The following is a 26,535-nucleotide window of genomic DNA, read 5'->3' as shown; positions in this document are numbered from 1 at the left end:
ACGTAAATTAACTATAAGGCCAGAATTTTGATAAGTGAACTTTTGCGCAACGCGCACGATTAAAATTTAAATTGGCTTCCATACACACAAACTGCTGTAAAATTAAACAAATAAATGGTCCTAATAATATAAATATTATTACGGACGACACAAATTCGGCTAAATAAAACGAACCATTAGGTCTACTTGAATGAAAAAAATAATTTGTTTGAATATTATGCAATATTTAATTTACACTTTGTTACAAGTTACCTTATTCAATTTGCTAACCTTTTGTTTTCTTCCCAGCGTGTTCGCGTAGCTCATGTTCATGTTTTCGAGAGATGTGTCTTTTGAGATTCTAAAATGAATCTTTGCTGACTGAAACGATGTCTCCACATTCGTTTTCTTGTACCACATTATCATTGTTAGTTAGTTTTATTATATTAATAGTAGCCTACACCTGTGTGACTTCTCATTTTCCTTTTTGAAGTAGCCTACTTTTTGAACTCCATTATTGAGCCGAGTTTTGACTGAAAATAGTCTACTGTTGATGACTATGCAAGACAGATGGATCCTGGTTTAGGTTTGACTGAGCATGCTTCAGACTCGTGGTGTGAGCTGAGCGAAATTGGAGCGGGAAATAAGGCGACGCTCCGTCCTTTTAAAAATGCCGCTCTGCGCTCTGTCCAAGATCCGCCCGCTCCCGCTCCCTGCTCGCTCCCGCTCCACTCCGCTCACATGCTCTGATCTATTGCGATCTCAAGATTCCGGCCAGTTGATAATACCTAGAATATCAAAATCGACTGCTGCTGCTTCTCCTTTTTAGCACCAAAACTCTGGAACAGTCTTCCTACCATTGTCCGGGAAGCAGACACACTCTGTCAGTTCAAAGCCAGATTAAAGACACATCTCTTTGACCTAGCATTCACATAATGCATTATAGACTTCTATAATCCAATGTTAGGCTGCATAGATTAGGTCAGCTGGAACCGGAGACGAAGGACCTTCGCCTGGACCTGATGACAATGCAGTGCTGAAGTGCCAACTAGTCTCTCCCTGTGGAGGATCCCTTTACCACTCCAGATAAAGCGTTGTCGGGAAAATTCGTTTCGCGTACCTACCCCGAAGTGACATAAATTTTGATACAGAATTTTATTTTATTTTAAGGAAAGACCAGTACTTTAGGCTTGGTCTGTAGGGAGTTCCAAACCTGCGCACATATATTCAAACGCACATAACTATAGAACCAATTCTTAATGCGCATGTGAACACCATTAGCGTTTATCACAGGTTCGTGTTTAAATTCTATGTAGAGAGAATGGTGTCATATTAGCGGCCCCTAATTTAATAACAAATGATCGTTGCGACGGAAGCGAATCAACCAAAACTAACTTTAGCTGGAAAATAACTTTATTAAAGAACCGCTATAAAGCCAAAACAATCTCTGTTACCTTAAATTATACATTTATCTCTGTAAAGCTGCTTTGAAACAATCTACATAGTTAAAAGCGCTATATAAATGATGACGACTTGACTTGATGAGAGCAAGAAATTGCATCGAGAGCAAAGAAAAGCGTTTTGAGTGAAACACTTTTTTTTTTTCGAGAAAATGTTTTCACACTGATAGCAAAAAAATATTTGAGGTTTTTTTTCAAAGTATTTTGAGAGATTTTTTTTTCTCAAAAAAATATAAATTTTAAAATTATTTCTATGTTCTATGAGAAAATACTTTCTCAAAACTTTTTTTAGTCTCAAATATTATTTTTTGCTATTGGTGTAAAGACCAACAGAGTAGTTAAGCACTATTTTGATTATAGCTACGCTATAATGTTTTATTATTACGGTATCGGGCTTTTATTTTGATAACCAAAGAAACCGGAAGTATGGTGACGGAAACGAAACTGGCGAACGGCGCAAAGGACGAAAGGAAGGTCTGAAAAGGTTCACGGTTAAAAACAGTAAAAGGCCACGGAGAAACAGTTAAAACTACAAAGTTTAGCTTCGGTCAATTGGGGAACAAGGTTGGTAGAGTTAATGAGAAATATATTTGAGTTACTTGAAATGTTTATCGTAAAATGTATAATTTGGTAATGCTATCGGATTGAAACTAATGTAATGAGCTGTGTAACGTTCGAAATGTGATGGTAATGTATGGTTTATTTGTTTATACTCAGCTCTTACGTTGGTTGATGACACGGACGGCAATAAAAGTCATTTTAACCATCAGTTCTGGCCTTCTCAATATTGACTGGATGCTACAGTAAGAGCTTGACCACCGCCGCACGCTGCACAACGGGGCTACGAGATCCAACGGCAATACCCGTGACGTCCAGCAGATGGCAGAAGTTGGTCAGAAAATAAAACAGTTCAACGAAAAGTGCTCAAAATGGAAGAATCACAGGCTGTTTCAGTAAGTCAAATGGACATAAATGAACAGATCACAAATTTACAACAAGAAATTCAAGATTTAAAAGACTCACTTAAAGACGAAAGTGAGGATAGACAAAACATTAAAGATTCAATCACATGCAAAGAACAAATCTTAACAGAGCTTCAAAACAAAGCTCAAAGCATGTCAAAGTTGCCAAGACGTTCTGAAAGAGTTAAAGTACAAACAGAAAGGATGATAACATTCCAAAAGGAAGAAATGAGTAAAAGGGAAAAAAGACTAATAACTCTTTATGAACAATGGAAAACACAGGTACGCGAAACAAGAGAAAGGTTAAAGTTAGATATCACAGACCAGGAGATGTCAGAACTCGCAGACATAACAGAGCAAAAGAGAGATGATGTATTGAAGTTATATTCAGAAATAAGAAACCAAATGGCACCATCATCTGACATAAGGAGAAAGATGGATGCATGCGATGCAATAACTCATGACATCGTAAGGATAATTCTGGAAAGATTAAGTGGTGTTGATGAGGATTTTGATGCAGAGCGTGAAAGAACTCGTTTACGTGGACTTTTAGAGCACGACTACACCCAGTCCATATACGGCTCAACCGCAGCATCAAATCGCAGCCAACGGTCCTCAGCTTCACAGCTCACAGCAAAACGAGCCGACGCAGCAGCAGAGCTAGCTGCAAAAGAGGCTGAATATGAGATCGTACTAGAGGAACAAAGAAAACAGGAAAGGATAAAAGCTCTAGAGGAGGAGCACAAGAAACAAATGGCAGCTCAAACATCCGAGTTGGAACGCTTGAAAGCACAGAAGGACGTGAAAGCAGCTCGAGCCAGGTTTGAAGCATATGACAGAGAGTTATCACAGGTGGATGATGTACAGTCAATTAAAGGTGAACAGGTGAGCCCATACTTCACACCCAAACAGCCCACACCAGCACTCTCTTTCATTCCTGTGCAAACAGCTCCCCCTAGTGTCACTCAACTAGCTCAAGCAGTGCAGGACAGCATTAAACTGAACAGACTTCCCGCGCCAGAACCGACAGTGTTTAGTGGCGAACCAATAAGCTTTATTGAATGGAAATCCACATTCATATCACTGATTGAACAAAGGGGCATCTCAGCATCAGACAAGTTGTACTATTTGAAAAGATATGTTACGGGCCCAGCTCGAAAATGCCTTGAAGGGACCTTCTTTAGAAACGATGAGGAGGCATACAATGACGCTTGGGTCAAACTAAACCAAAGGTACGGCCAGCCATTCGTGATTCAGAAGGCATTTAGAGAAAGGCTATCAAACTGGCCTAAAGTGCAGTCTAGAGATGCCGATGGACTAAGGGCATTTGCAGATTTCATAAATGCATGCATGCTTGCAATGCCTCATGTAAAGGGGCTACAAATACTCAATGACAGCGAAGAAAACCAAAAACTGTTGCACAAACTACCAGACTGGATAAATGCGAGATGGAACAGGCAGGTAACAAAGACTTTAATGGAGGGCGGTGAGTTTCCAAGTTTTATTGCCTTTGCCTCCTTCCTCTCATTAGAAGCTGAAGTCGCCTGCAACCCAGTCACCTCCATTCATGCACTTCGCGGCACTGAAACAAACAGCGACAGAAGGAACACAAAGGAAATCAAAAGAAACAAGGCAAGTGTATTTAACACAAACACAACTGAACAAAGTGATAAAAGGACAATAACAAAAACACCTACCAGCTATCCATGCACAATGTGCCAAGGCACCCATCAACTTCACAAGTGCCCTGACCTCTTGAAAATGTCTCTAGAAAACAGAAAGAAACATGTGAGAGACAACAGACTCTGTTATGGCTGTCTAAAACAAGGACACAGTGCTAAGGACTGCAAACGCCGCCTCACTTGTGAAACTTGTACAAAGCGACACCCAACATGTCTGCATGATGAGAAATACAGGAACGGTCTGCAAAGAGAAACACGTGTGAGCACAAACAACGCGGTTCAAGGTAACTCACCTGAAACAGCAACAGCCATGTCACTTAATGTCGCCAGATCTGAACAGTCAGTCAGCACCTCAATGATAGTTCCAGTGTGGCTGTCAACTACCACTAACCCACTCAAGGAAAAACTGGTCTATGCGTTATTAGACACACAGAGCGACACTGTATTCATTGATCAGGATGTCACACATGAGCTGCAGGCAGATGTTTGTCCAGTAAAGCTGAAACTAACTACTATGATGGGTAGAAATGCAGTTGTAAGCAGTGGAAAGGTGTCTGATCTCTTAGTGAGAGGTTATAACTCAGCCACAGTCATAAAGCTCCCCACTGCATACACAAAGGATTACATACCTGCTAACAGAGAACACATACCTACATGTGAAACAGCCAAACAGTGGAGTCACTTGCTACCGATTGTAGACGAGGTCCCTCCACTCCTCAGTTGTGAAGTAAGTCTCCTCATAGGTTATACTTGTCCTAGAGCTCTCGCACCCAAACAAGTAATCTTAGGCAAAGAAAATGAGCCCTATGCCATTCATACTGATTTGGGATGGAGCATAGTTGGCAACTCGACACCATGCAACGAAACAGATTTGGCGAGCAGTCTCTGTCACCGAATCACTGTTAAAGAAATCCCTCCCTCCACTCCAGCAGATGCAATACGTGCTTTGGAGAGAGATTTCAAAGAGACTGACGGGAATGAAAAGACTGTGTCGCAAGAGGACTTAGTATTCCTTCAGAAACTCGAGCATGGCATAACACAGACTGAAAATGGACATTTTGAAATGCCATTACCATTTAAAGAAAGACCACAAATGCCAGATAACAGACAACTCGCTGAAACCAGGCTAAACCAGCTCAAACGCAAATTCATGAAAGATGAAAAATACAAAAGGGACTACATGAAATACATGAGCGACATCATCAAAAGAGGGGATGCCGAAGAGACTGATGATAATGGACTGCCCGGAGAGACATGGTACATACCGCACCACGGCATCTATCATCCAAAGAAACCTGAGAAGTTGCGTGTGGTCTTCGACTGCTCTGCGAAGCACAAAGGTACCTGTCTTAACGAGCATTTACTGAACGGTCCTGACATGATCAACAACCTAACTGGTGTGCTTGTGCGCTTCAGACAGCACCAAGTAGCTCTAATGTGCGACATTGAAAAGATGTTTCACCAGTTCCAAGTCAAAGAAAATGATCGCAACTACTTGCGCTTCGTATGGTGGAAAGACGGAGATATGAATAGCCAACCACAAGCGTACAGGATGACAGTACACCTCTTTGGCGCCGTTTCTTCACCCGGTTGTGCGAACTATGGACTCAAACATTTAGCCAAAGAGAACAGTTCTGCATATCCAGTTGGCTCACAGTTCGTAGCAAGAGACTTCTATGTAGACGACGGAGTCACCAGCGCAGAGACAGTAAAGGATGCTATACGACTGGCAAAGGAAGCACGCGAACTATGTGCAAAAGGTGGACTAAGGTTACACAAATTCGTGTCCAACAACTCTGAAGTTTTAAAAAGCATTCCAGCTTCAGAGCATGCGACAGATACAAGAACAAAGGACTTGACGTTTAATGAAACACAGACAGAAAGAGCACTTGGCATTTATTGGAATGTGGAGAAGGATTGCTTTACATTCAACATCACACTAAAAGACCAACCACCAACCAGGCGTGGCATCTTGTCCACAGTCGCAGCAATATACGACCCCCTTGGCTTCATTGCTCCCTATGTGCTCAAGGGAAAGGGGATTCTCCAAGAAATGTGTCGTCAAGGAACAGACTGGGACGACCCGCTACCTGAGCATCTTAAGCCACGGTGGGAGTGCTGGAAAGGAGATCTACACAATCTAAAAAATGTGCAAATCAGCAGATGTTATGTTCCTGCAGATTTTGGAGAAGTGGTAAAAAGAGAAATACACCACTTTTCTGATGCAAGCACCACAGGATATGGACAGTGTTCTTATCTCAGACTCATAAACAAAAGGGAAGATGTCCACTGTACCTTCATCATGGGCAAAGCACGCGTCTCTCCAACAAAGGTCACCACGATCCCAAGGTTAGAGCTTACCGCAGCCGCAGTATCAGTCGCTGTAAGTAACACGCTAAGAGAGGAACTGCTTTATGACAATGTTGAGGAGTTCTTCTGGACAGACTCAAAGGTCACTCTAGGATACATAAACAACGATGCAAGGCGGTTTCACACGTTTGTTGCTAATAGAGTGCAGAAAATCCGCAACAGTACCTCACTGCAACAATGGTTTTATGTGCCCACCAGCAAAAACCCAGCAGATATGGCATCCAGGGGCACATCTGTAAATGAACTGCTCTCATCTAATTGGTTCACAGGCCCTCACTTCCTGTGGGAAAAGAAAATACAGCTTCCAACAAAAGAGACCATTGTACTTACAGTAGGAGACCCAGAGGTGAGAAAGGTACAGACACTAAGCACAGAAACGGTTGAACATACAAGCCTTTGTGACCGGCTCACAAAGTTCTCATCCTGGTCCCGTGCAGTCAGCGCAGTCGCACGTCTCAGACGATACGTGCTCAAAGACAAATCAAAGACACTCACAACTGTAACTGAAAGACAAAACACAGAAACTGTGATCATCAAAGATTTACAAAGACAAGCATATCAAAATGAAATAGAGACATTAAACAAAGGCAAACAACTTCCAAAGAGCAACAAAATGTACAACTTGGATGTTCTCTTGGACAAGGACAATGTGCTTAAGGTGGGAGGAAGGCTCCATCACTCATCTCTTCCCAGCTCATTTAAACATCCAACAATCATTCCCAAAGAACATCACGTCACAAAACTGATAATTGCTCACTGCCACGAAAGGGTCAATCATCAGGGAAAGGGCTTCACGATGAATGAGATACGAGCCAATGGCTATTGGATTCCAAAGTTGAGTCAAACGGTTGCATCCTACATTCGCCAGTGTGTGTTTTGTCGGAAACAAAGGAGACCTGTGGAAGGACAAAAAATGAGAGACTTACCCACAGAAAGAATTGAACACTCTCCGCCTTTCACATACTGTGGTATGGACGTTTTTGGACCGTTCCTGACCAAACAAGCAAGGAAAGAATATAAAAGGTATGGCCTCCTTTTCACATGCTTTTATTCACGTGCAATTCATGTCGAAATGTTAGAAGACCTATCAACGGACACTTTTATAAATGGACTCAGATGCTTTATCGCTCTAAGAGGCTCTGTCAGACAAATAAAATGCGATCAGGGTACTAACTTTGTAGGTGCCAAAAACGAACTGAGTGCAGCACAAGGTGAAATTGACACTGACAAACTGACGACCTTCCTTGCAGAAAAACAATGTGATTTTGTCCTAAACACACCTCATGCTAGTCACGCAGGTGGAGTATGGGAACGACAGATACGTACTGTAAGGAACGTTCTTAATGCAACATTGGCTCTCACACCAGGTCGACTCACCGACTCTTCACTCAGAACCTTCTTGTATGAAGCAGCTGCTATAGTAAACAGCCGCCCCCTTACAACAGACAGTCTCAACGATCCAAACAGTTTGGAGCCGCTAACTCCAAATCATCTTGTCACATTGAAAACGTCAACTCCTCTGCCTCCCCCAGGACAGTTCGTTAAGAAGGACTTATATGCACAAAAACGATGGCGTCAAGTACAGTACTTGCTCGAACAATTTTGGAGCAGATGGAAAGGGGAGTACTTGCAGAACATAATGGTCAGACAAAGATGGCACAAGCCTAAAAGAAACATGCAAATAGGCGACATAGTAATGGACAAGGATGAAATGCAACCACGATCACAGTGGAAACTTGGACGAATCTTGGACACTGTAAAAGATACCGATGGACTTGTCAGAAAGGTCAAAATAGGCTTTGCAGACAGAAATCTTACCAAAAGGGGTCAACGTGTGAACAAAATGTCTGTAGTAGAACGTCCAGTACATAAGTTAGTTCTGCTACTAGAAGATAGTGAAAGGTAAATTTACAATGCTTAAGTGTATTGAAATGTTGAAGTTACAGTTGTAACATGTTTACAAGGTTATTTCTGTATTCTGGTTAAGTAACTTGGAGAAATTATTTGTGTTTTTATGTGTGTAACAGCAAATAATTTGGTGGGAGTGTAAAGACCAACAGAGTAGTTAAGCACTATTTTGATTATAGCTACGCTATAATGTTTTATTATTACGGTATCGGGCTTTTATTTTGATAACCAAAGAAACCGGAAGTATGGTGACGGAAACGAAACTGGCGAACGGCGCAAAGGACGAAAGGAAGGTCTGAAAAGGTTCACGGTTAAAAACAGTAAAAGGCCACGGAGAAACAGTTAAAACTACAAAGTTTAGCTTCGGTCAATTGGGGAACAAGGTTGGTAGAGTTAATGAGAAATATATTTGAGTTACTTGAAATGTTTATCGTAAAATGTATAATTTGGTAATGCTATCGGATTGAAACTAATGTAATGAGCTGTGTAACGTTCGAAATGTGATGGTAATGTATGGTTTATTTGTTTATACTCAGCTCTTACGTTGGTTGATGACACGGACGGCAATAAAAGTCATTTTAACCATCAGTTCTGGCCTTCTCAATATTGACTGGATGCTACAATTGGTATGAAAACTTTTTCTCTCAAATATTCTTTTTTCTACAAGAAATGCTTTTTTGCTATCAGTGTGATAACTTTTTCTCTCAAACTTTTTTTTTCTCTCTCAGATCATTTATTTTCTCGCATGTAATAAAGACACAATTCTAGCTCCATAGAAACCTGAATACACACTACATTATAAGGAGGAGGACTTTGTGTCCTCATAATGTAGATCAAACTAGTACACCCACCTTCAGACAGCAGCACATTTAATGATCATATTACTCGTACACAGCATGTGCAAAGTTCCGCAATAAGCCTTTTAATTGGATTAGAGCAAATTACCATTTGTACTGTCAGCTTAGTTTTAGTCATGACGATAATCTTCTGATCCTGCCACTGCATAGACATTAATTACTGCCTAAGACAATGAACCTGAAATATAACATTGTATCTACTATTTTCCATTAGATTATCATCTGCATGTTCATATCAAACCCTTCCAGACGGGTTTATTACATTTACTTCAGGGTAAATCTCATGAAAACATGAATTCTTCATGTGAGTGAACAATTAAAAACAAATTAGAAAACTGTTAGTAACACTACAGTAAGATCTCAGTTACCATTAATGCATTAACTAAAATTAACTAACAAAAATCAATTAATTTGATATAGTATTTATTAATTTTTGAAAATGTTAGTTAATAAAAATACAACTGGTCATTGTTAGATAATGTCAGCTCAGGTCCATTAAATAATATTAACATACAACTTTTGCTTTTATTAATGTCAGTGACAGTTAAAATGAACAATTCTAATGTTAACAAATAGAACATTATTATAAAATGTTACCATACTATTATTTTCTTTGTGAAAGAGAAAAACGACTCAGTGCACCTTTAAATACAATATAATGCCTTATTTCGCTAAAAGAAATAAATATGTGAGATTGACCCATGTAGTTTTCTCTTCTAACAACAACAGGTACAGTATGATGAATTGATTCTGTAAATTAAAGACAAAAGACACAGCAGGAGCCCAAAAAAGCAAGCAAGTCAGACAGAATGACATCGATTGAATCATTTCAGCTTCAACTGTTGAATAGAGATGTGGGATTTTCTCATGTTTCCTCTGCTTCAGCCTCCAGATATCATTGATCAGAATCAGAACAGAGATTTTAAGATGGGATAGATGAGTCCAATCAGAATGCTGGCATTCAGGACACACCCTCCAGAGCTCAGCCTATCACCATACTGGTCCAGCAGCTGCAGAGCAATCCCATTGGTCCATCCGAATCCCAACTATGCCAAAGGAACAAGAGTGAGTTTGGATTATCAGTCACGTTTCTTTGCACAAATCGTGTGGGATCAGATATTCGTCAAATTCTAATAAGGTTAGGGTTTCAGCAATAGAAATACTGATATAAAGTATAAAGTCTGATATAAAGACTTTCCATGATACATCTCATGAAATGTATTCAATGAACTTGGAATTTGATGATCTGAGCTTCTATTAATTTGCCATTTCTTCTCTAGACACTCTATTGGTCCTCAGGGTCTTGAAAAAAAAATGAGATTCTACATTTCAAGAATGGTTCTGCTCATCTGAAGAACTCTAATTTACCCCTAATTCCTCTAGAGATTAAAATGTCTCCGAAGCGCTGTGCCCAGCTCGGAAGCAGATTTATGAATTTGAATATGTAAATATGAACAGGCCATTAATACCTGAACTTCATACTCGCCACCTCCTCCGGGCTTTCCATCACCGTTGACATTGTACTGTAACAAGAACATGGGGTGAAGAGAATTGCAGAGAAAAAGAGAGAGAGTGAGAGCGAGGAAGTTAAGTGAACACCAAGTCATAACGTATTAATTTACAATCAACATTTAAGAAAGCAGCATTTCCATTAATATTTTACACTTTTAGATCCATTTAAAGATGTGTGTCATTTGTGTGCATCATTAGCAGGAAATAATGGCCGTATAGAAAGGAATTTTACATTGAGTGTCATGCTGATCAGCTGAATATTGCTCACTTTTTCCTTGTTATTCCCCACTTTCACTTGTGAAATAAATGAATCGGGGCTGATGGTGAATAGCGAATTTCTATAATGGCATCGGCAACTGACAACTTTTGCATGATCTTGCTGCATAACACATAACACCACATAACACACAAATAAGAGCAGCAAAGCTAAATGAAACCTTAAAACCAGAGTGACAAAGCAGTGTCAGACTCAAATATAGAATAAAAAAAACAAAAACAAAAAAACAGTAGCAAAGCAGTATCAAGACTCAAATATAGAATAAAAACAGTATCAAACTCCATTAGAACCAACCAACCATTAGAAGAGATCAATATACAAAAGAAAACAGGTAGGTTTTTAACAGACTTGAAAACAGACAGTAGGGGCCGTTCTAATCTCAAGGGGCAGGGTGTTCCACAGTCGTGGCCCTGCCACCGCAAATAAACGCTCTCCTCTCCTTAGTCTAACGCGAGGGACTACCAGCAGAGCCTGGTCGTTGGATCTTAGGCTTCTGGAAGGAGTGTAGGGATGGACAAGTTCAGAGAGATAGGCAGGAGCTAAGTTGTGAAGAGATTTAAAAACAGTAGAATTTTAAAAATCTATTCTCTGTCGAACTGGCAGCCAGTGTAGAGATTTGAGAATCAGAGAGATGTGTGAGAGTTCGTGAATGACCCACAACAGAGGAGCGGATGTCTAGGAGAGCTTGATGGGCATAGACTAGACGCGTACAGCAGGTTACAGACACAGCAAACAAGCAGAGAAGAAACCACGAGAGCAACAGACGGCAAGCCAAACACACAGGCGCCATCTTGAAAAAGATCATGTGAAGTGACCTGTCACGACTATCTGAAATCGGCACCTATTCCAAAAAATTTAATTTCACTATTACCTACATTACTCCACTAATATAGTCCACTGAATGAGTGAATGAAAATGAAGCGAATTTGGACACTGAATGCCCTGCGGACTGTATTTTCTGGTGAGATGCAGGAATTAAAGGACAAGTTCGGTATTTTACACTTAAAGCCCTGTTTACAGATCGTTTCTGATGAAATAGAACGGTTAAGATTAAAATTGACACATGCTGCTGTCCCGAGAATTTTAGGTTTATTTCGCTTTCCCCCCCACCTACAGAATGGCTGCATAGGTGCACTCGAACATATCCTTCCTAAAACGCATTAAACTTTCGTTTACAAAGAGATGAAACTCACCGAGTGGTCAGGGGTGTTCACTGATATGCTCATACAAAAATCACTGCAAAATATGCTTTCCAACAGGTTTTATCGTAGTTTTTGTCCAACTCCATTGACTTGTATTGAAAGAGCTGTGTGAGGTACGGTATTACTCCGGCGCTGCTGCTTCTGCTTCTGTGTATTCAATGAAATGTCAGTGGTTTGCTTGCAATTGGCAAAGGTGCATTATCGCCACCAACTGGGCTGGAGTGTCTATTATTCAAGCTCTCATCTACGGGTGTGAGACGTTTGGAAAAATAGATCCACAGTTTTACAACGAATGGTAAAACACCTGTTGGAAAGCATATTTTGCAGCGATTTTTGTATGAGCATATCAGTGAACACCCCTGACCACTCGGTGAGTTTCATCAGAAACGATCTGTAAACAGGGCTTTAAGTGTAAAATACCGAACTTGTCCTTTAACTAAATTCATCAGTGCATTTGTATTCTCTAGGAGCTAGCAGTTGAGCGTTCATCAGATGGACAATCATTACTGTGGTGCATTCTGGGATCGAATGAATGCTCTCGATAGATGGTTTCAAACACCACTACAAATGGTTGTTTGTTATAGGGGGTGATTTTGGAGACTTTAGTGGACTTAACCTTCTCAAACATGGCCTCATATTTGATGTACGCCCGCCAGTTGGTCTGGATCCACCGTTGGGCCAAACTGAAGGCGAGCTCTTTAGCGTGGGCTGAATCGAGCCCAGAGAGACCTGCAAAGACATGATGGATGGGGTGAGAAGTGGGTGGGTCATTTAAATGGCAAATTCACCAACTACTGAGAATCATTAATCACATCTTAATAGTCACTTCCAAAACTCACAGACAAGATATGACAGCAGGCAAATTGAATTTTGAAGGGAAAAATGTGATTTAGTTCACACATTGAACAGACTGAAGATTCTTCAAACACACTGCTTCAAGTTATAGCTGAAGTGGCTGATGTGCAAAATGTGTGTTTGATGCTGATGCATTACAGCCTGCCTGTGCCTTTGGATAAACAGTACATTGCTGTCAGGAGTTGGAAGAGAACCAAACTGTTATTGTCTACAAGATCACACTTTTTTTCAAGGATGTTCTCTCCCAACCATTTGGTTCTCGGGACTTTCAGTGAGAAAAATGCAGATCTTCATCTGCCACTTGATAGAAGCTAGCCAAATTCAGCAGATGCCAACAAATTTGCATTACATGGTGTCGTCCTCAAAAACTGAACAAGCTAAATAACTACATAAAAACTGTAAAAACTGTTCTGGTGCCCAATCCTGTTCCTGGCAATAACTTCCTTATTGTGTCTTTATCCATGTCGCGTTGATCAATACGCCATTTCATGTTGCATTTTTATTGGCTAGTCAGTAGACGTAGGTCGTAGCAGTAAACACACTGTGAGATGATCATGCTAAATTTCTGACACTTTCAGAACATTATTGCAGGCTATCTATGGTCCCAAGACCATGACAACGGCCGTCTTTGAACTTCTCACTGTATGACGTAGGACCACAGTTTACAAGCCATGACCACACAAAAATCGCCACGATTGCTCATCTTTCATTTGGGACAGCCCAAAATCATACAATGTGTCCCGGGCATAAAGTGGACCTTCAAAATAAAGTGCACCCCAAAAAAGAAAGAAATAACAAAAAAATAAGACGGAAACTGCAATTGTAATGGCATACTGTGTTGATTTACCACTTTATGTCCAAAGTAAAATGTAATAAACAATGACCTATAGAGGTATTGGTTACCGGTTAACATTAACCAATATCCTGCACGTTCTTAGGGTGACCAGAAAATCATGCGTTCATACAATTAGCCTGGATGTTGCAAAATGTTTGGCCCAACAGATGTAGCTCTTTATTTAATACTTTGTTCTATTAATAGGTCAAAGAACAACCCAGCCCACACACACTCATTACATAAGGCTAAACATCACACTGCTGTTGGGTTTGCATGAGAGAACAAGTGTGAATCACAGGGCCAGTTGGCAACCAGACTAAAGAGAAGTCTGATTATCAGGACAAATGGCTTCCTGATGGAGACAGAGTCAGAAATAGTGCTCTGATCACATTAGGCCTAGTTAATGTCAGTTTGAACAAAAAGTTAAAATACAGACAAATATACTGATGAATCATGTGCAATAAAACCAATAACATGTATTTAGAAAGTAAATGGGGTCCATTTAAGTTACATACAGTGCCAAATAGTATAAATTGCTTTATGTGAGTGTAAATTAGGTAAGTACATGTAAGTGTCCATAGTCTAAAATAAAGTGCAACCATATTTGTAATAGTTTTAGTAAACAATAATAACCCTAAGAAAGTACTGGGTAATATAAGGTGGGTTAAGGTTAGGATTAGGGGAAGGTTCAGGGTTAGTGCCTGGTTATTACCCAGTTATTGTAATAACTATAAAAAGAACATAGTATATACATGGGGAACAGGGCTGTACAATAAAGTGCTACCAAAAACATTTGTTAATTGAAATAAAACAAATAAAATATAAATATATTTTGAAAAACTTACACTGAATGAAAATGTTGCCTTGGCAATAAACTGAAACAAGTTTAAGTTGAAGCACTAACTTTTTTTGTCAAAACGTAACCATTATATCGCCGAGCTCTTTTTGTAAAATTGGATGTACAGTGGGGAGAACAAGTATTTGATACACTGCCGATTTTGCAGGTTTTCCCACTTACAAAGCATGTAGAAGTCTGTCATTTTTATCATAGGTACTCTTCAACTGTGAGTGACGGAATCTAAGACAAAAATCCAGAAAATCACATTGTATGATTTTTAAGTAATTAATTTGCATTTTATTGCATGACATAAGTATTTGATACATAAGAAAAGCAGAACTTAATATTTGGTACAGAAACCTTTGTTTGCAATTACAGAGATCTTATGTTTCCTGTAGTTCTTGAGCAGGTTTGCACACACTGCAGCAGGGATTTTGGCCCACTCCTCCATACAGACCTTCTCCAGATCCTTCAGGTTTCGGGGCTGTCGCTGGGCAATACGGACTTTCAGCTCCTTCCAAAGATTTTCTATTGGGTTCAGGTCTGGAGACTGGCTAGGCCACTCCAGGGGCCGGTTGCACCATCTGTGCGCAAGTTACAACTTAGCCTAGTTTTGACGTAAATGGACACTAAGTTACGACTTACGCACTTCTAAATATTTTTGCGTTGCACCATTAAACTTAGTTGAAGCGTAACTCTACGTATAAACTAAATATTTACGGCAGCCTCCGATCAGGAGTAACGGTTGGAATAAAATATTAGACAGACTGAACTGCATCAATAAGCTCTTCTTTTACCTGACAGACTTAAATTCTTTAGACATATATGATAATGCTGACATTTACACTCGCTTACATTTTAAGAGAGAGAACATTATGTGAAATGATTACCTTGTTAGCGGCTCTTTAACACGAACCCGTCCTAAACAGCGCGCCGCCGTGCGCATCGGTCCATGGTTGTGCATGTCAAATATCAGTCATAATCAATAAACGTAATTTATTATGTTTTTTTGTATCAGTATTTATTTATTGATCCTTATAAATACAGTTTCTGAATGTTATTTACATATAAAACACTTTTGCTATTCATGATCAAGTATCATATTTAATGGAATTTAATGGCTTATTTTTACCGCTAGTAACGTGAGGCAAAAGAATGGAGGATAAACTGAAATTCACGGCATTTCAACAACTTCTGCTCACATATTTGAAGGCTGCTATTGGATCATCGAGGCTAAACGTCATATTATGCGACTACGCATTACTTTACGGAGAGCTTACGACCTACTAGCTACGTTCTGCCTTACGAACAAATGGTGCAACGGAATAAAGTACTGAGTTAGTTACAAACTAGCTAGTAGTTACTAAGCCTCTAGTGTGGACTTTACGTTCCAATTTAAGAAAGAACTTACGAACGGCTGGTGCAACCCTACCCAGGACCTTGAGATGCTTCTTACGGAGCCACTCCTTAGTTGCCCTGGCTGTGTGTTTCGGGTCGTTGTCATGCTGGAAGACCCAGCCACGACCCATCTTCAGTGCTCTTGCTGAGGGAAGGAGGTTGTTGGCCAAGATCTCGCGATACATGGCCCCATCCATCCTCCCCTCAATACGGTGCAGTTGTCCTGTCCCCTTTGCAGAAAAGCATCCCCAAAGAATAATGTTTCCACCTCCATGCTTCACGGTTGGGATGGTGTTCTTGGGGTTGTACTCATCCTTCTTCTTCCAAAAACGGTGAGTGGAGTTTAGACCAAAAAGCTCTATTTTTGTCTCATCAGACCACATGACCTTCTCCCATTCCACCTCTGGATCATCCAGATGGTCATTGGCAAACTTCAGATGGGCCTGGACAGGCACTTGCTTGAGCAGGGGGACCTTGTGTGCGCTGCAGGATTTTAATCCATGACGGCGTAGTGTGTTACTAATGGTTTTCTTTGAGACTGTGGTCCCAGCTCTCTTCAGGTCATTGACCAGGTCCTGCCGTGTAGTTCTGGGCTGATCCCTCACCTTCCTCATGATCATTGATACCCCACAAGGTGAGATCTTGCATGGTGCCCCAGACCGAGGGAGATTGACCGTCATCTTGAACTTCTTCCATTTTCTAATAATTGCGCCAACAGTTGTTGCTTTCTCACCAAGCTGCTTGCCTATTGTCCTGTAGCCCATCCCAGCCTTGTGCAGGTCTACAATTTTATCCCTGATGTCCTTACACAGCTCTCTGGTCTTGGCCATTGTGGAGAGGTTGGAGTCTGTTTGATTGAGTGTGTGGACAGGTGTCTTTTATACAGGTAACGAGTTCAAACAGGTGCAGTTAATACAGGTAATGAGTGGAGAACAGGAGGGCTTCTTAAAGAAAAACTAACAGGTCTGTGAGAGCCGGAATTCTTACTGTTGGTAGGTGATCAAATACTTATGTCATGCAATAAAATGCAAATTAATTTAAAAATCATACAATGTGATTTTCTGGATTTTTGTTTTAGATTCCGTCTCTCACAGTTAAAGTGTACCTATGATAAAAATTACAGACCTTTACATGCTTTGTAAGTAGGAAAACCTGCAAAATCGGCAGTGTATCAAATACTTGTTCTCCCCACTGTATAAATATGTACAACTTTATACGCATTCATACAGTATACTTGTTTATGGAGATATTTTCTATACATTATATATTAACCTCTTGATTGCTTTAATTGTTTCAAAATGTAAACTATATTATCGCCCAGTTTTAACATGACTGTAGATATTATATACATTAACATTGTGATTTTCTGTAAAGCTGCTCTGAAACAATGTATATTAAGAAAAACACTATTCAAATACATATGACTTGACTGACTTTGATTTCATGTTGACTTTAAAGTCACAAAAAACAAGATTAAGCGACCATATAGACCTTATGTAGCCCCGCCCCTTTTCAGCACTGCACTCATTGTCTTTTGTCTTCCAGTCTGTATTTTCACAGCGATCTTGCGGATTTATGAATGAACGGCTCGTTTTAAATCTTCCCGGTCTACTGACATTTGTAAAGACATCTGCTTTAAACATTAGAATCCTCATGATAACTTTCGTAAACTTTACATTAAGTAAATCCACTTTAAAAGCTAATTACTCCTGGACCGCAATGCCATAGAAATATACAGAGCGACCGCAAAAATGGAAGTTCAAAGACAATATTCTAAAGATGGCTGCGCCCTTGTTTCTCTGGCGCATAAGGTCTATACCTTCTATAATCATGTGTTGAAGCGGAGGCCAGGCGTTGGGCATGTCCCACTGCTGCCCACTATCACTAAGAGAGGCGGGAACCCCGTTAGGATAGTCCAGTCCTCCACTAGCCTAAACAAAGAAAGAGAAAAAGAAAGAGAACGGTTTAAGAGAAGGTTTGTGAAATATTGTGCAAAGAGTGCCATCTGCTGTTGAGCATGGAGTTTGCTTCAGTAACAAGATGGGAATTGCAACCTCACTGTTTGAGGTCTCACTTCTTCCTGTGAAATTTAAAAATACTTTTTTCTTATTTTAGATATTTTATAAATCAATAGGGAACAAACTGGGAAGTGAACAGTGGTGTTTCTCAAGAGGGAATATATAATATATAAAGACAATACAATTTTAAGTGACTGTGAGTGTGCATGGAAGGTGCTAATGAAAGCAGCATTAGGTCAGACAGTGAGAAATCTGGAGCTTGTCTGCAGGAAGGAAACATTGCATATGTTGTATACAGTCTGTGAGTGCATATGTTGTATACAGTCTATGTGTCTATGTATCACCCACTCTGAAGGGTCAATAACTGACAGAAAGGTTTGTAATGTGATAGGCTCACTCTCAGATACTGCACGGCCTGTTCGGCCATCTCCGGCTTCGAGTAACATTGTGCCCAGAGAGGTGCCAGGTTGGATGGGTAGAAGGACAGGTGCCGGGTCTCGTTCAGCAGGCTGAAATCAAACCAGGCTCCTCTCTCTGCATCCCACAGTAGACTTTCAACCGCTTCGATTCTAGCAGAACGTGCCTTCTCATATTCCACTGCCTTCTCTTCATTGCCTGCAGGAAACAAGATGTCAGAAAAAAATCCCAGAGGGCTTTTAATAAAACACACAAAGCACAGTGTTCATAAACTGCTGCCTTACTTTGTTACCTAAACTAAATTTTATAAAATATACACTACCGTTCAACGTTCAAACGTTTGGGGTCAGTACATTTTCTTTTCATGAAAGACATTTATACTTTGACAGTAAAGTCTTTGCATTGTTACAAAATATTTCCATTTCAAATAAATGTAGTTCTTTTGAAATTTCAATGTCAAAGGTTTCCAGAAATATATGCATGCAGCACAACTGTTTCATTATCAATAATAAAAAAATCTTGCAGTAAATTAGCATACCAGAATAATTTCTGAAGGATCATGTGACCCTGAAGACTGGAGTAATAATGCTGAAAATTCAGCTTTGTGTTTTAATAGATTATAATTGAAAACGGTTATAGCAAATTGTAATATTTCACAATATTACTGTTTTCACTGTATTTTTGATCAAATAAGATCAGGGCATGAAAAACTTACTTTAAAAACATTAAACAATCTTAACCTGAAACTTTTAAACAGTAGTTTTACCACACCTGTTAACACAAATGCATATATACATTGTATATATGAGTTCCACTGTATATGCAAATAACACTTAATGTGTGAGCTCTTTAATGTACATAAAAAATATATCTATACATTATTAAATAAATACATCTCTAATTTCAGTGCTTAGAGAAGACCATTGTCCACCCTTAAAGCAGTTGCCCAATGAAGTTACTAAATTAAATTACATGAATTTATTAGATGGATTCGTTAACTACAGGTGATAAATGAATATTTGAACCATCAATCAAAGTATAATTTCCTCCATGTTCTGATTTAATAATGTGACCTTATTAAAAAGATAAAACACTTGCCATTTAAGTTGTTAAAAATTATTAATAACAATGATCAATTATTCATTACCATTCTATGAATTTGTGTTATTACTCATTATAATTGATTTATTAAAAATGTAATAAATTAAAATAAAACAAAAATACCAAGATGACAATTTGCAGGAATAAAAGGAAGATGTAATAAGAAGAGTTCATTATGGGTTTAAAAGAGTGCATGCTTCAGGTAATTAAATTGTTTACTACAAAATAATCGAGGACTGATATAGAGCTTCATAAAGGGGAAAAAAGGAGTCATTTTGGATATGATTTTCTGACAAAGACTATCGAATTTCAGCTTCAAATTTTGGAAAAAGGTTCGAACACATCCTTTATCATTTGTTATTTATGATACAGTAAAGATAGGTCATTAAATGATACGGAGAAGAAATTAAATAAGGAAATTAGTTTCATCGAACTAGCATCATCCATTTGAAAACCATAGAGAATGTGTGCTAATCTTTAGGCCACTGGTTCGGCTGGACCCTTACATTTTACTAAAGAATATTTATGAATATGTATATTTATTAAAATCAGGAGTGTGTATACATAGAAATAAGTGTGTTTTTACTCTTTTACCCAGAATCCTGTGGAAAGAGGCCAGCAGACGCTCATTGCGGCACATAATGGCATTGAGGTCAGCAGGAAGGATTGAGCTGGTCTGTGTGTCGCTCAGGGTGCCATTGTTTCTGCCTGTGCTGTCTATATACCAGCGAGAGGAGAAATCCCAGCCCGACTCTGCCCCAGATGTCAGTTCCATCCAAAGTCTCTTCTGAGCCTCTGTAATACACAAGCATATTCATACTCATGCACATAAGCACACACAAGAAGGGAGATCCCTTTTAAAGTGCCCCATTATGCTATTTTAAAGGTTCCTTTCATTTTCTCATAATATACATGGCAGCATCACCTATTTTCTCACAGATTCTGAAATGGTTCGATCAAGGATTCAGTCTCTCTAAACCCCTCTTTTCTGTGAGCCTACTCTGCTCTGATTGGTCAGGTGGGCCAGTGTGTTGTGATTGGACTACCGCTTATACCGCATGTCGCAAATTAAACTCCCATTACTATATATGATCTTCAGCTCCTGATCTTCCTCAGCGCTTGTATACACAGTGATACGAACAGGAACGATGGCGTCAGTTTTACCATATCAATTCTAGCCAGAGTCCTTATCCTTTGGAAGTGCATGCAAAATGGATTTGCTTTTGCAGCACAGAAAACAGCGTCTTCTCGACATGTCAGCAACATGAACAAACTCTTCCAGGCCTCAACTGCAACTACAGCGTTTGAGAGCGGGTCAAGGAAGATGCTGTTTGCGGTCAGACAATGAAGACGATAGGCTGGCATTATGCAGATTTGTTACAAACCTACACAGGTTTGTGTAGGAAGACTGGAATTACTGACAACCAGTGTTGCCAACTTAGCACTTCATTGCTAGATTTAGCGACTTCTCAGACCCCTTCTGCGACTTGAAAAAAAAGACAGAAAGAAAGTGCCTAGCGACAAATCTAGCAATTTTTTGGACTGCTGGTTGACATGTAGTCAGTCACTAAATCAATAACATTCCGTTGTATGCCAAAATATGTAAATGAGAACAGCTTTATTGGATATTCGGCAATATTATATTAAATTACAGTATGTGAGCATGTATTAGGAGAAAACAGATGCCGACAACTGGAGCATGACGTCATTTAGTGACATTTATCAACTTTTTGAGCAGGCTTTAGCTATTTTCCATTGAAAATAGTTGGCAACAGTGCTAATGACGTTTCAGGCAATTATTCTAAATTATTTATTTTTTCTTTTGCGAGACAACTCCATTTATCAAGCACTTTGAAACTTTGCAGACCTTTACATTCACAAACAGCTATATTACACACTTGAATGGATAGTACACCAAAAAAAAAAAAAAAAAAAAAAAATTGTCATCTTCTCTCCCTCATTTTGTTCCAAATCTGTACGAGTCTCCGGTAACACTATTTTAAGGTGACGTAGTTACACGTTACTACATTTTACTACTAGTACTAACAGTAAATTATGCATAATTACAAGTAAAGTAACTAATCCTAAACCAACCCCTAACTGCAACTTATTGTAAGTACATGTAGTTCACTAATATTACTCTGTCACCTGTTGTATTACAAATTTATGAACTGTTTAATTTAGGTTGCAACAGTAAAAGTTGAGTACATTGAAGTTAGCATTTTAAGGTTAGGTTAGGATGATAGTAACAACAGTTTCTGCCAGTCCTGTTTTTCTCTATTGTAAGTCACCTTTTGTCTTTAATGGCTCGAGCCCGTAGCCCCAGACACACCTTTTGTCTTTAATGGCTCGAGCCCCAGCCCTAGACGATGAATCGTTGGGCTGATTGGATTAGCACATATGCGTTTGAATGGTTATGCTGATTGGATTGAGATTGGCCAGACCCTCAGTCTAGGGTGTTACCTAAACCTGTTACATGCTTTGTTTGAATTTGTCTCCACCTTCAAAAGTCCCTCCTCCTAAAATGCCTATAAGATACCATGTAAAGTTCCCTTAGTTAGATAATGTTGGATTCCTGCAGCCACGTCAACGCGAAGTCCTCAAAGAATAACTTCTGTTGAACGCGATCCCAACTGTCTCCTGGTCTTGCGTCGATGAAAGAAAACTTTCCAACACACCTTAAAATAAATATTACTTTAAGTACGGTCACAGTGTAACCAAGTTTCTATCTTCTGTTGAACACAAATACAGATATTTTAACAGACAGTTGATGGCAGCCATTGACTACCTTTTTTTTTTTTTTTCTACTATGGAAGTCACTGGCTACCGTCAACTGCCTGGTTCCCAACATTCTTTAAAATATCTACTTTTGTGTTCAACAGAAGAAACTCATACAGGTTTGGAACAACATGAGGATGAGTAAATGACATTTTCATTTGGGGGTGAACCGTTCCTTTAATATGACCCCTTTTAATGTTTATCTTGTTGTGGCGCATGAGGGCATTTGGTGAAAATTGAATTAGGCGGAGAATGAACTTGAATGATGATTCCTGAATCAAGCCCCTGGATTCCTACCTGTTGACAGACCCTCAGCCAGTTCAACATCATCACTGTAGGACTCAGGCCTGCAAATAGTCACAGATTTCTATGTAAGCACTGTAATGCATCCAGATGTTTTACTTTATTACTGTGATTCTCAATATTGTAATAAAGATTATTATTAGATTTTTTTCATTACTGCAATGAGAATTGGGGTATGTTGTTATGATTTAGCTGATTTAGTAAACAACCGAACAAAATATTGTGTTGTTTTATGCAGGGTTATAGTTAACTAAAACCATAAAATCATTTTTGTTACTTGAAATTTTTCGTTCTTTCAGTTTAACATAATGCTCTAAAATAAACCTAAAAATAAAATAAAAATATATAGACATTTAAAAAAAAAAAAAATACTATACCTTTCAAAATAAAATGAAACCAGAAAATATAACAAAACTAATTCGAAGTATTTTTAAACTATAATAGTATCTCAATACCACTAAACAATTAATAAAATTAAAGCTTAAATAAGTTTCATTGTGTTTTTATTTTTTTTGTAACTTTTTAAGCATATGTATGCTTTATTTAAAAAATAATAGAAAAGGTTTTAAAAAAAACATACAATTACTAAACCTTTAAAAAATTAAAACAGAAAACAAAAGTAAAAACTAATTCATAGCATTATTTAAAACTATAATATTGTCTCCATGCTAAAACAACCACCAAACAAAATATATACATACATGCAAACATATAAAAAAACAATTTTAAAACAATAACAAAAACTACTGAAAATATAAAAAATGAATTACTAAATCAAAAATATAAAAATAAAAAATATAATTCAAAGTGTCTGTCTGTCTGTCTGTCTGTCTGTCTGTCTGTCTGTCTGTCTGTCTGTCTGTCTGTCTGTCTGTCTGTCTGTCTGTCTGTCTGTCTGTCTGTCTGTCTGTCACAACAAAGTAGTGGGACTGACATATTACAATCACCCATATAATAAAAAAAAATAAAATGATAATTTTATATAATAATGGCTAAATAACCAAATTGGTCCATTATTTCTTTATGCAAAATATGAGTTCTTATTTTTCATTTAGCTTTAGGGGTGACCTTGAGTGTCAATGCATGGTCTCACCTGGGTCTGTCCACCGGTACATTATATTGATTCAGGATGTGGGTCAGTCCATTTATAGCCACAACATGAGAGCGATTCTGCATCCAAAAGCTGTACTCTCTTTCCAGTGCTGGCAAAACCTGCCTAAACACACACACACACACACACACACAGCTCATGCAGTGCAGAGGTGCTGTTCAGAGCGCTTGAGCGCAACACCTCAATATTCAACAACCCTGCAGGAAGGCAATTTAGTAGGAAAGATTACCCGAGGAAGTCTTTGTCTTTGGTGACCTCATAGAAGCTCTCCACCATTATGGAAAGGAAGGGAGGCTGACTGCGCCGCTCGTAATAAACTCGACCACCGTTTGGGACAAAGCCGTATCTAAATGGGAGTGAAGGGGTTATATTTGATAAAATTCATTATATTACTACAATTTTAATTTAATTGCTCAATTAAATTTCACAAACTGAGGCAATATTTAGTTCAACCAAAAACCAGCATAATAATTACGATGTGAGGGTGAATAATATTGAAATATTTAGTGGTACTGTTTTGAAACAATAAAACTGGTGTGTGAAGTGTTTTGCACAGCATTTAATAGGCTGTTAAAAACTGTTAAAATGCAATTTAGATCTGCAGTACATCTGTGTGTGTGAGAGTGCACCTTTCCACAAGGAACGCGAAGTTCAGAATCATTCCTCGAGCCGTCTCGGTCATCTCAGACAAAAGGAGGCCGTTTAATACCCAATATGAGTCCCTGAAGAGCAATGTATGAGCAATAACAGTGATACTGGCATTAGCAAGTACCACTAATTATTGTGCAAATACATGTGTGTATGTATTTGGTAAAGAGAGAGACTAACCAGTAATAGAGTTCCCTAAAGCGGCCACCGGGCACGACGACTGGGTGTGGGGTGTAAATCTGCGAGTACAGCTCTGGATGGTCTCTGACATCATCACGGATCTGCACAGCCACGTATACAGTAATACAAATAGTAGCAGTACAAAGTCACTGTATAAAAGTACATACACTAAAAAAAGTTGTAAATAAAACAAATATTGATTAGATCAATATTATTGGCCTTTCTACTTAAATTTCATGTTTAATTCAGTGTTATTTGACATTTCTTTGTAATTAATTTGTAAAATTTACTAGCATTTTCGGTGTAAAAACCAACATTTACCTTTCGACCAAGGGACTTCCACAAACCGTGCAGTTCTTCAGCCCAACTGCGATATTTTGAGTCAGACACCCTGGATAAGAATTTTGGTCTGTGGAACAACATTCAAATTTAAATGGATGTCTTTTTCCTCACATGCCTTTCTTCAGTGGAACACAAAAGGAGTAATTTTGCAGAATGTCCTGGCAGCTCTTTCCATATACTTTAAGTGAATGTTGACTGAGCTTTCAAACCATGCAAAATTCCTCCTTTTGTGTTCCAAGAAAATCATAGACTGGAATGACATGAGGGTGCGTAAATTACAGAATGATAATTTTCAGGTAAAATGCTATTCTGTTGCATCAAGACAACTCGTTGTCCACACAAAATGTTCTTACTTTGAATGCCAGTCTGGAGGAGTCCACTGCTCAAACTCCTTACCCGGCTCTTCAAAGTATGTTTGCAGGAACTTCTGTAGCTCTGTGGATGGGACGGTCTGGTTTGGGAACCCTGAGGTCAGATTTGCAAAAGCCTCCACAACGACCTCTGTGGGTAAGCAGGGGAATAGCACAGGGCACAAGAAATCAGGCCTAGAGCTTTTCTGATGAGCATTCAGCATTGAAAAACATGTTTGACTCACCAGGAGCTGTAGTCAACTTCATATCTACAAAGTACTTGTCATCATCAAACAGTTTAGCCATCTGAACCTGTCGCAGGACTTCTCCTGTGCAGAAGATCAGACTGGTGGCAACAAACATGTTAGGAAACTGATGCACAAGATTAACAGGGTAGTTTGTCTAGCACTCACAGGTTAAGCTCATAAAAACCAAGATCAATAACATTCTCTACTGCTCTTTAATAATAAAGGTTCAAAGCTCAGCTTCTCAGCATTCAACACTCCACTTGCTTTGTCATGGACTCAAAGTTCAGCCATAATGAGAATACCATCTGGTGGCTGTTGAAGTCTTCATAAGGAAAACCACAAATCATTTTACATAACCCACTGAACAAAAAGACAAATTTAAGCGTTTACGTGCACACATCAATCACCAATATATTCGGTTTAATAAATATAAATTTAATGCAGTCATCTCATTGGATAACTCACAAAAGCTGTTCAGATTCCAGCAATGAAGCCTTGATCAAGATGATGGTTATGGGAACTAACCTGTCACAAGGTGCCAGAAGCATGTCGCCGGAAGAGAAAAGGATGGATGAAAAGATCGCCACAACCAAGCAGTGCATCTTAGTGAGCTAAATTAGAGTCAGTAGTAATGAACACAGTCAGTAAAATGAAGCCTGAGTTTTAAAGCTCTGTGCTCGGTTTATCAGTTTAAAATCATACTATTGTGATTAATAATTTACAGAGCATAATACGCCTAGTCTGTACATATATCAGATATTAGTATGCAGATTGTTACCAGGGGCAGCATTAAAATGTTACATAATAGGGAAGAAATGATATCAAAACTAAATACTGACATCTAGTGAGACAAAGCAGTATTGGAAACTGACATTTATAGAGACTAAAGCACAAACAAACATAC

The 26,535-nt window shown here is 38.9% G+C and overlaps 2 protein-coding genes across 2 annotated transcripts; one reads left to right on the top strand and one right to left on the bottom strand.

The window, feature by feature from the left end:
* Positions 1 to 1,764: 1,764 nt before the first annotated feature.
* LOC311089549 (uncharacterized protein) lies at positions 1,765 to 8,949 on the top strand. The gene is made up of 2 exons (XM_084124270.1): positions 1,765 to 2,003; positions 2,157 to 8,949. The coding sequence occupies exon 2, from the start codon at positions 2,369 to 2,371 to the stop codon at positions 8,357 to 8,359; it is 5,991 nt and encodes a 1,996-aa protein (XP_083980396.1). The 5' UTR covers positions 1,765 to 2,003; positions 2,157 to 2,368; the 3' UTR covers positions 8,360 to 8,949.
* A 267-nt stretch (positions 8,950 to 9,216) lies between these two features.
* On the bottom strand, positions 9,217 to 26,422 carry treh (trehalase (brush-border membrane glycoprotein)). The gene is made up of 15 exons (XM_084124268.1): positions 26,157 to 26,422; positions 25,629 to 25,729; positions 25,387 to 25,534; positions 25,013 to 25,100; positions 24,692 to 24,792; positions 24,493 to 24,585; positions 24,093 to 24,209; positions 23,846 to 23,968; positions 22,747 to 22,796; positions 20,266 to 20,466; positions 18,551 to 18,768; positions 17,955 to 18,066; positions 12,826 to 12,938; positions 10,688 to 10,741; positions 9,217 to 10,264 (listed from the first exon to the last, which is right to left on the bottom strand). Exons 1-15 carry the CDS (start codon positions 26,231 to 26,233, stop codon positions 10,127 to 10,129), a joined length of 1,734 nt encoding a protein of 577 aa, XP_083980394.1. The 5' UTR covers positions 26,234 to 26,422; the 3' UTR covers positions 9,217 to 10,126.
* Between the last annotated feature and the right edge of the window lie 113 nt (positions 26,423 to 26,535).

This window comes from Abramis brama (assembly GCF_963993115.1).
Source record: "Abramis brama genome assembly, chromosome: 9".
NCBI classification, from domain to species: Eukaryota; Metazoa; Chordata; class Actinopteri; order Cypriniformes; family Leuciscidae; genus Abramis; species Abramis brama.
Note: the sequence above shows the minus strand (reverse complement) of the source record. Positions and strands in the feature narration are given on the sequence as shown.

Excerpts from the sequence above, each read along its gene's own strand:
- LOC311089549 (XM_084124270.1), top strand. The coding sequence starts at position 2,369 with ATGGAAGAATCACAGGCTGTTTCAGTAAGTCAAATGGACATAAATGAA.
- treh (XM_084124268.1), bottom strand. The coding sequence starts at position 26,233 with ATGCACTGCTTGGTTGTGGCGATCTTTTCATCCATCCTTTTCTCTTCC. Across the intron at positions 23,969-24,092 it reads AAAGACAAAGACTTCCTCGG|GCAGGTTTTGCCAGCACTGG; the intron begins GTAATCTTTCCT and ends GTGTGTGTTTAG. Across the intron at positions 10,265-10,687 it reads GTGGCGAGTATGAAGTTCAG|TTGGGATTCGGATGGACCAA; the intron begins GTATTAATGGCC and ends CCTTTGGCATAG.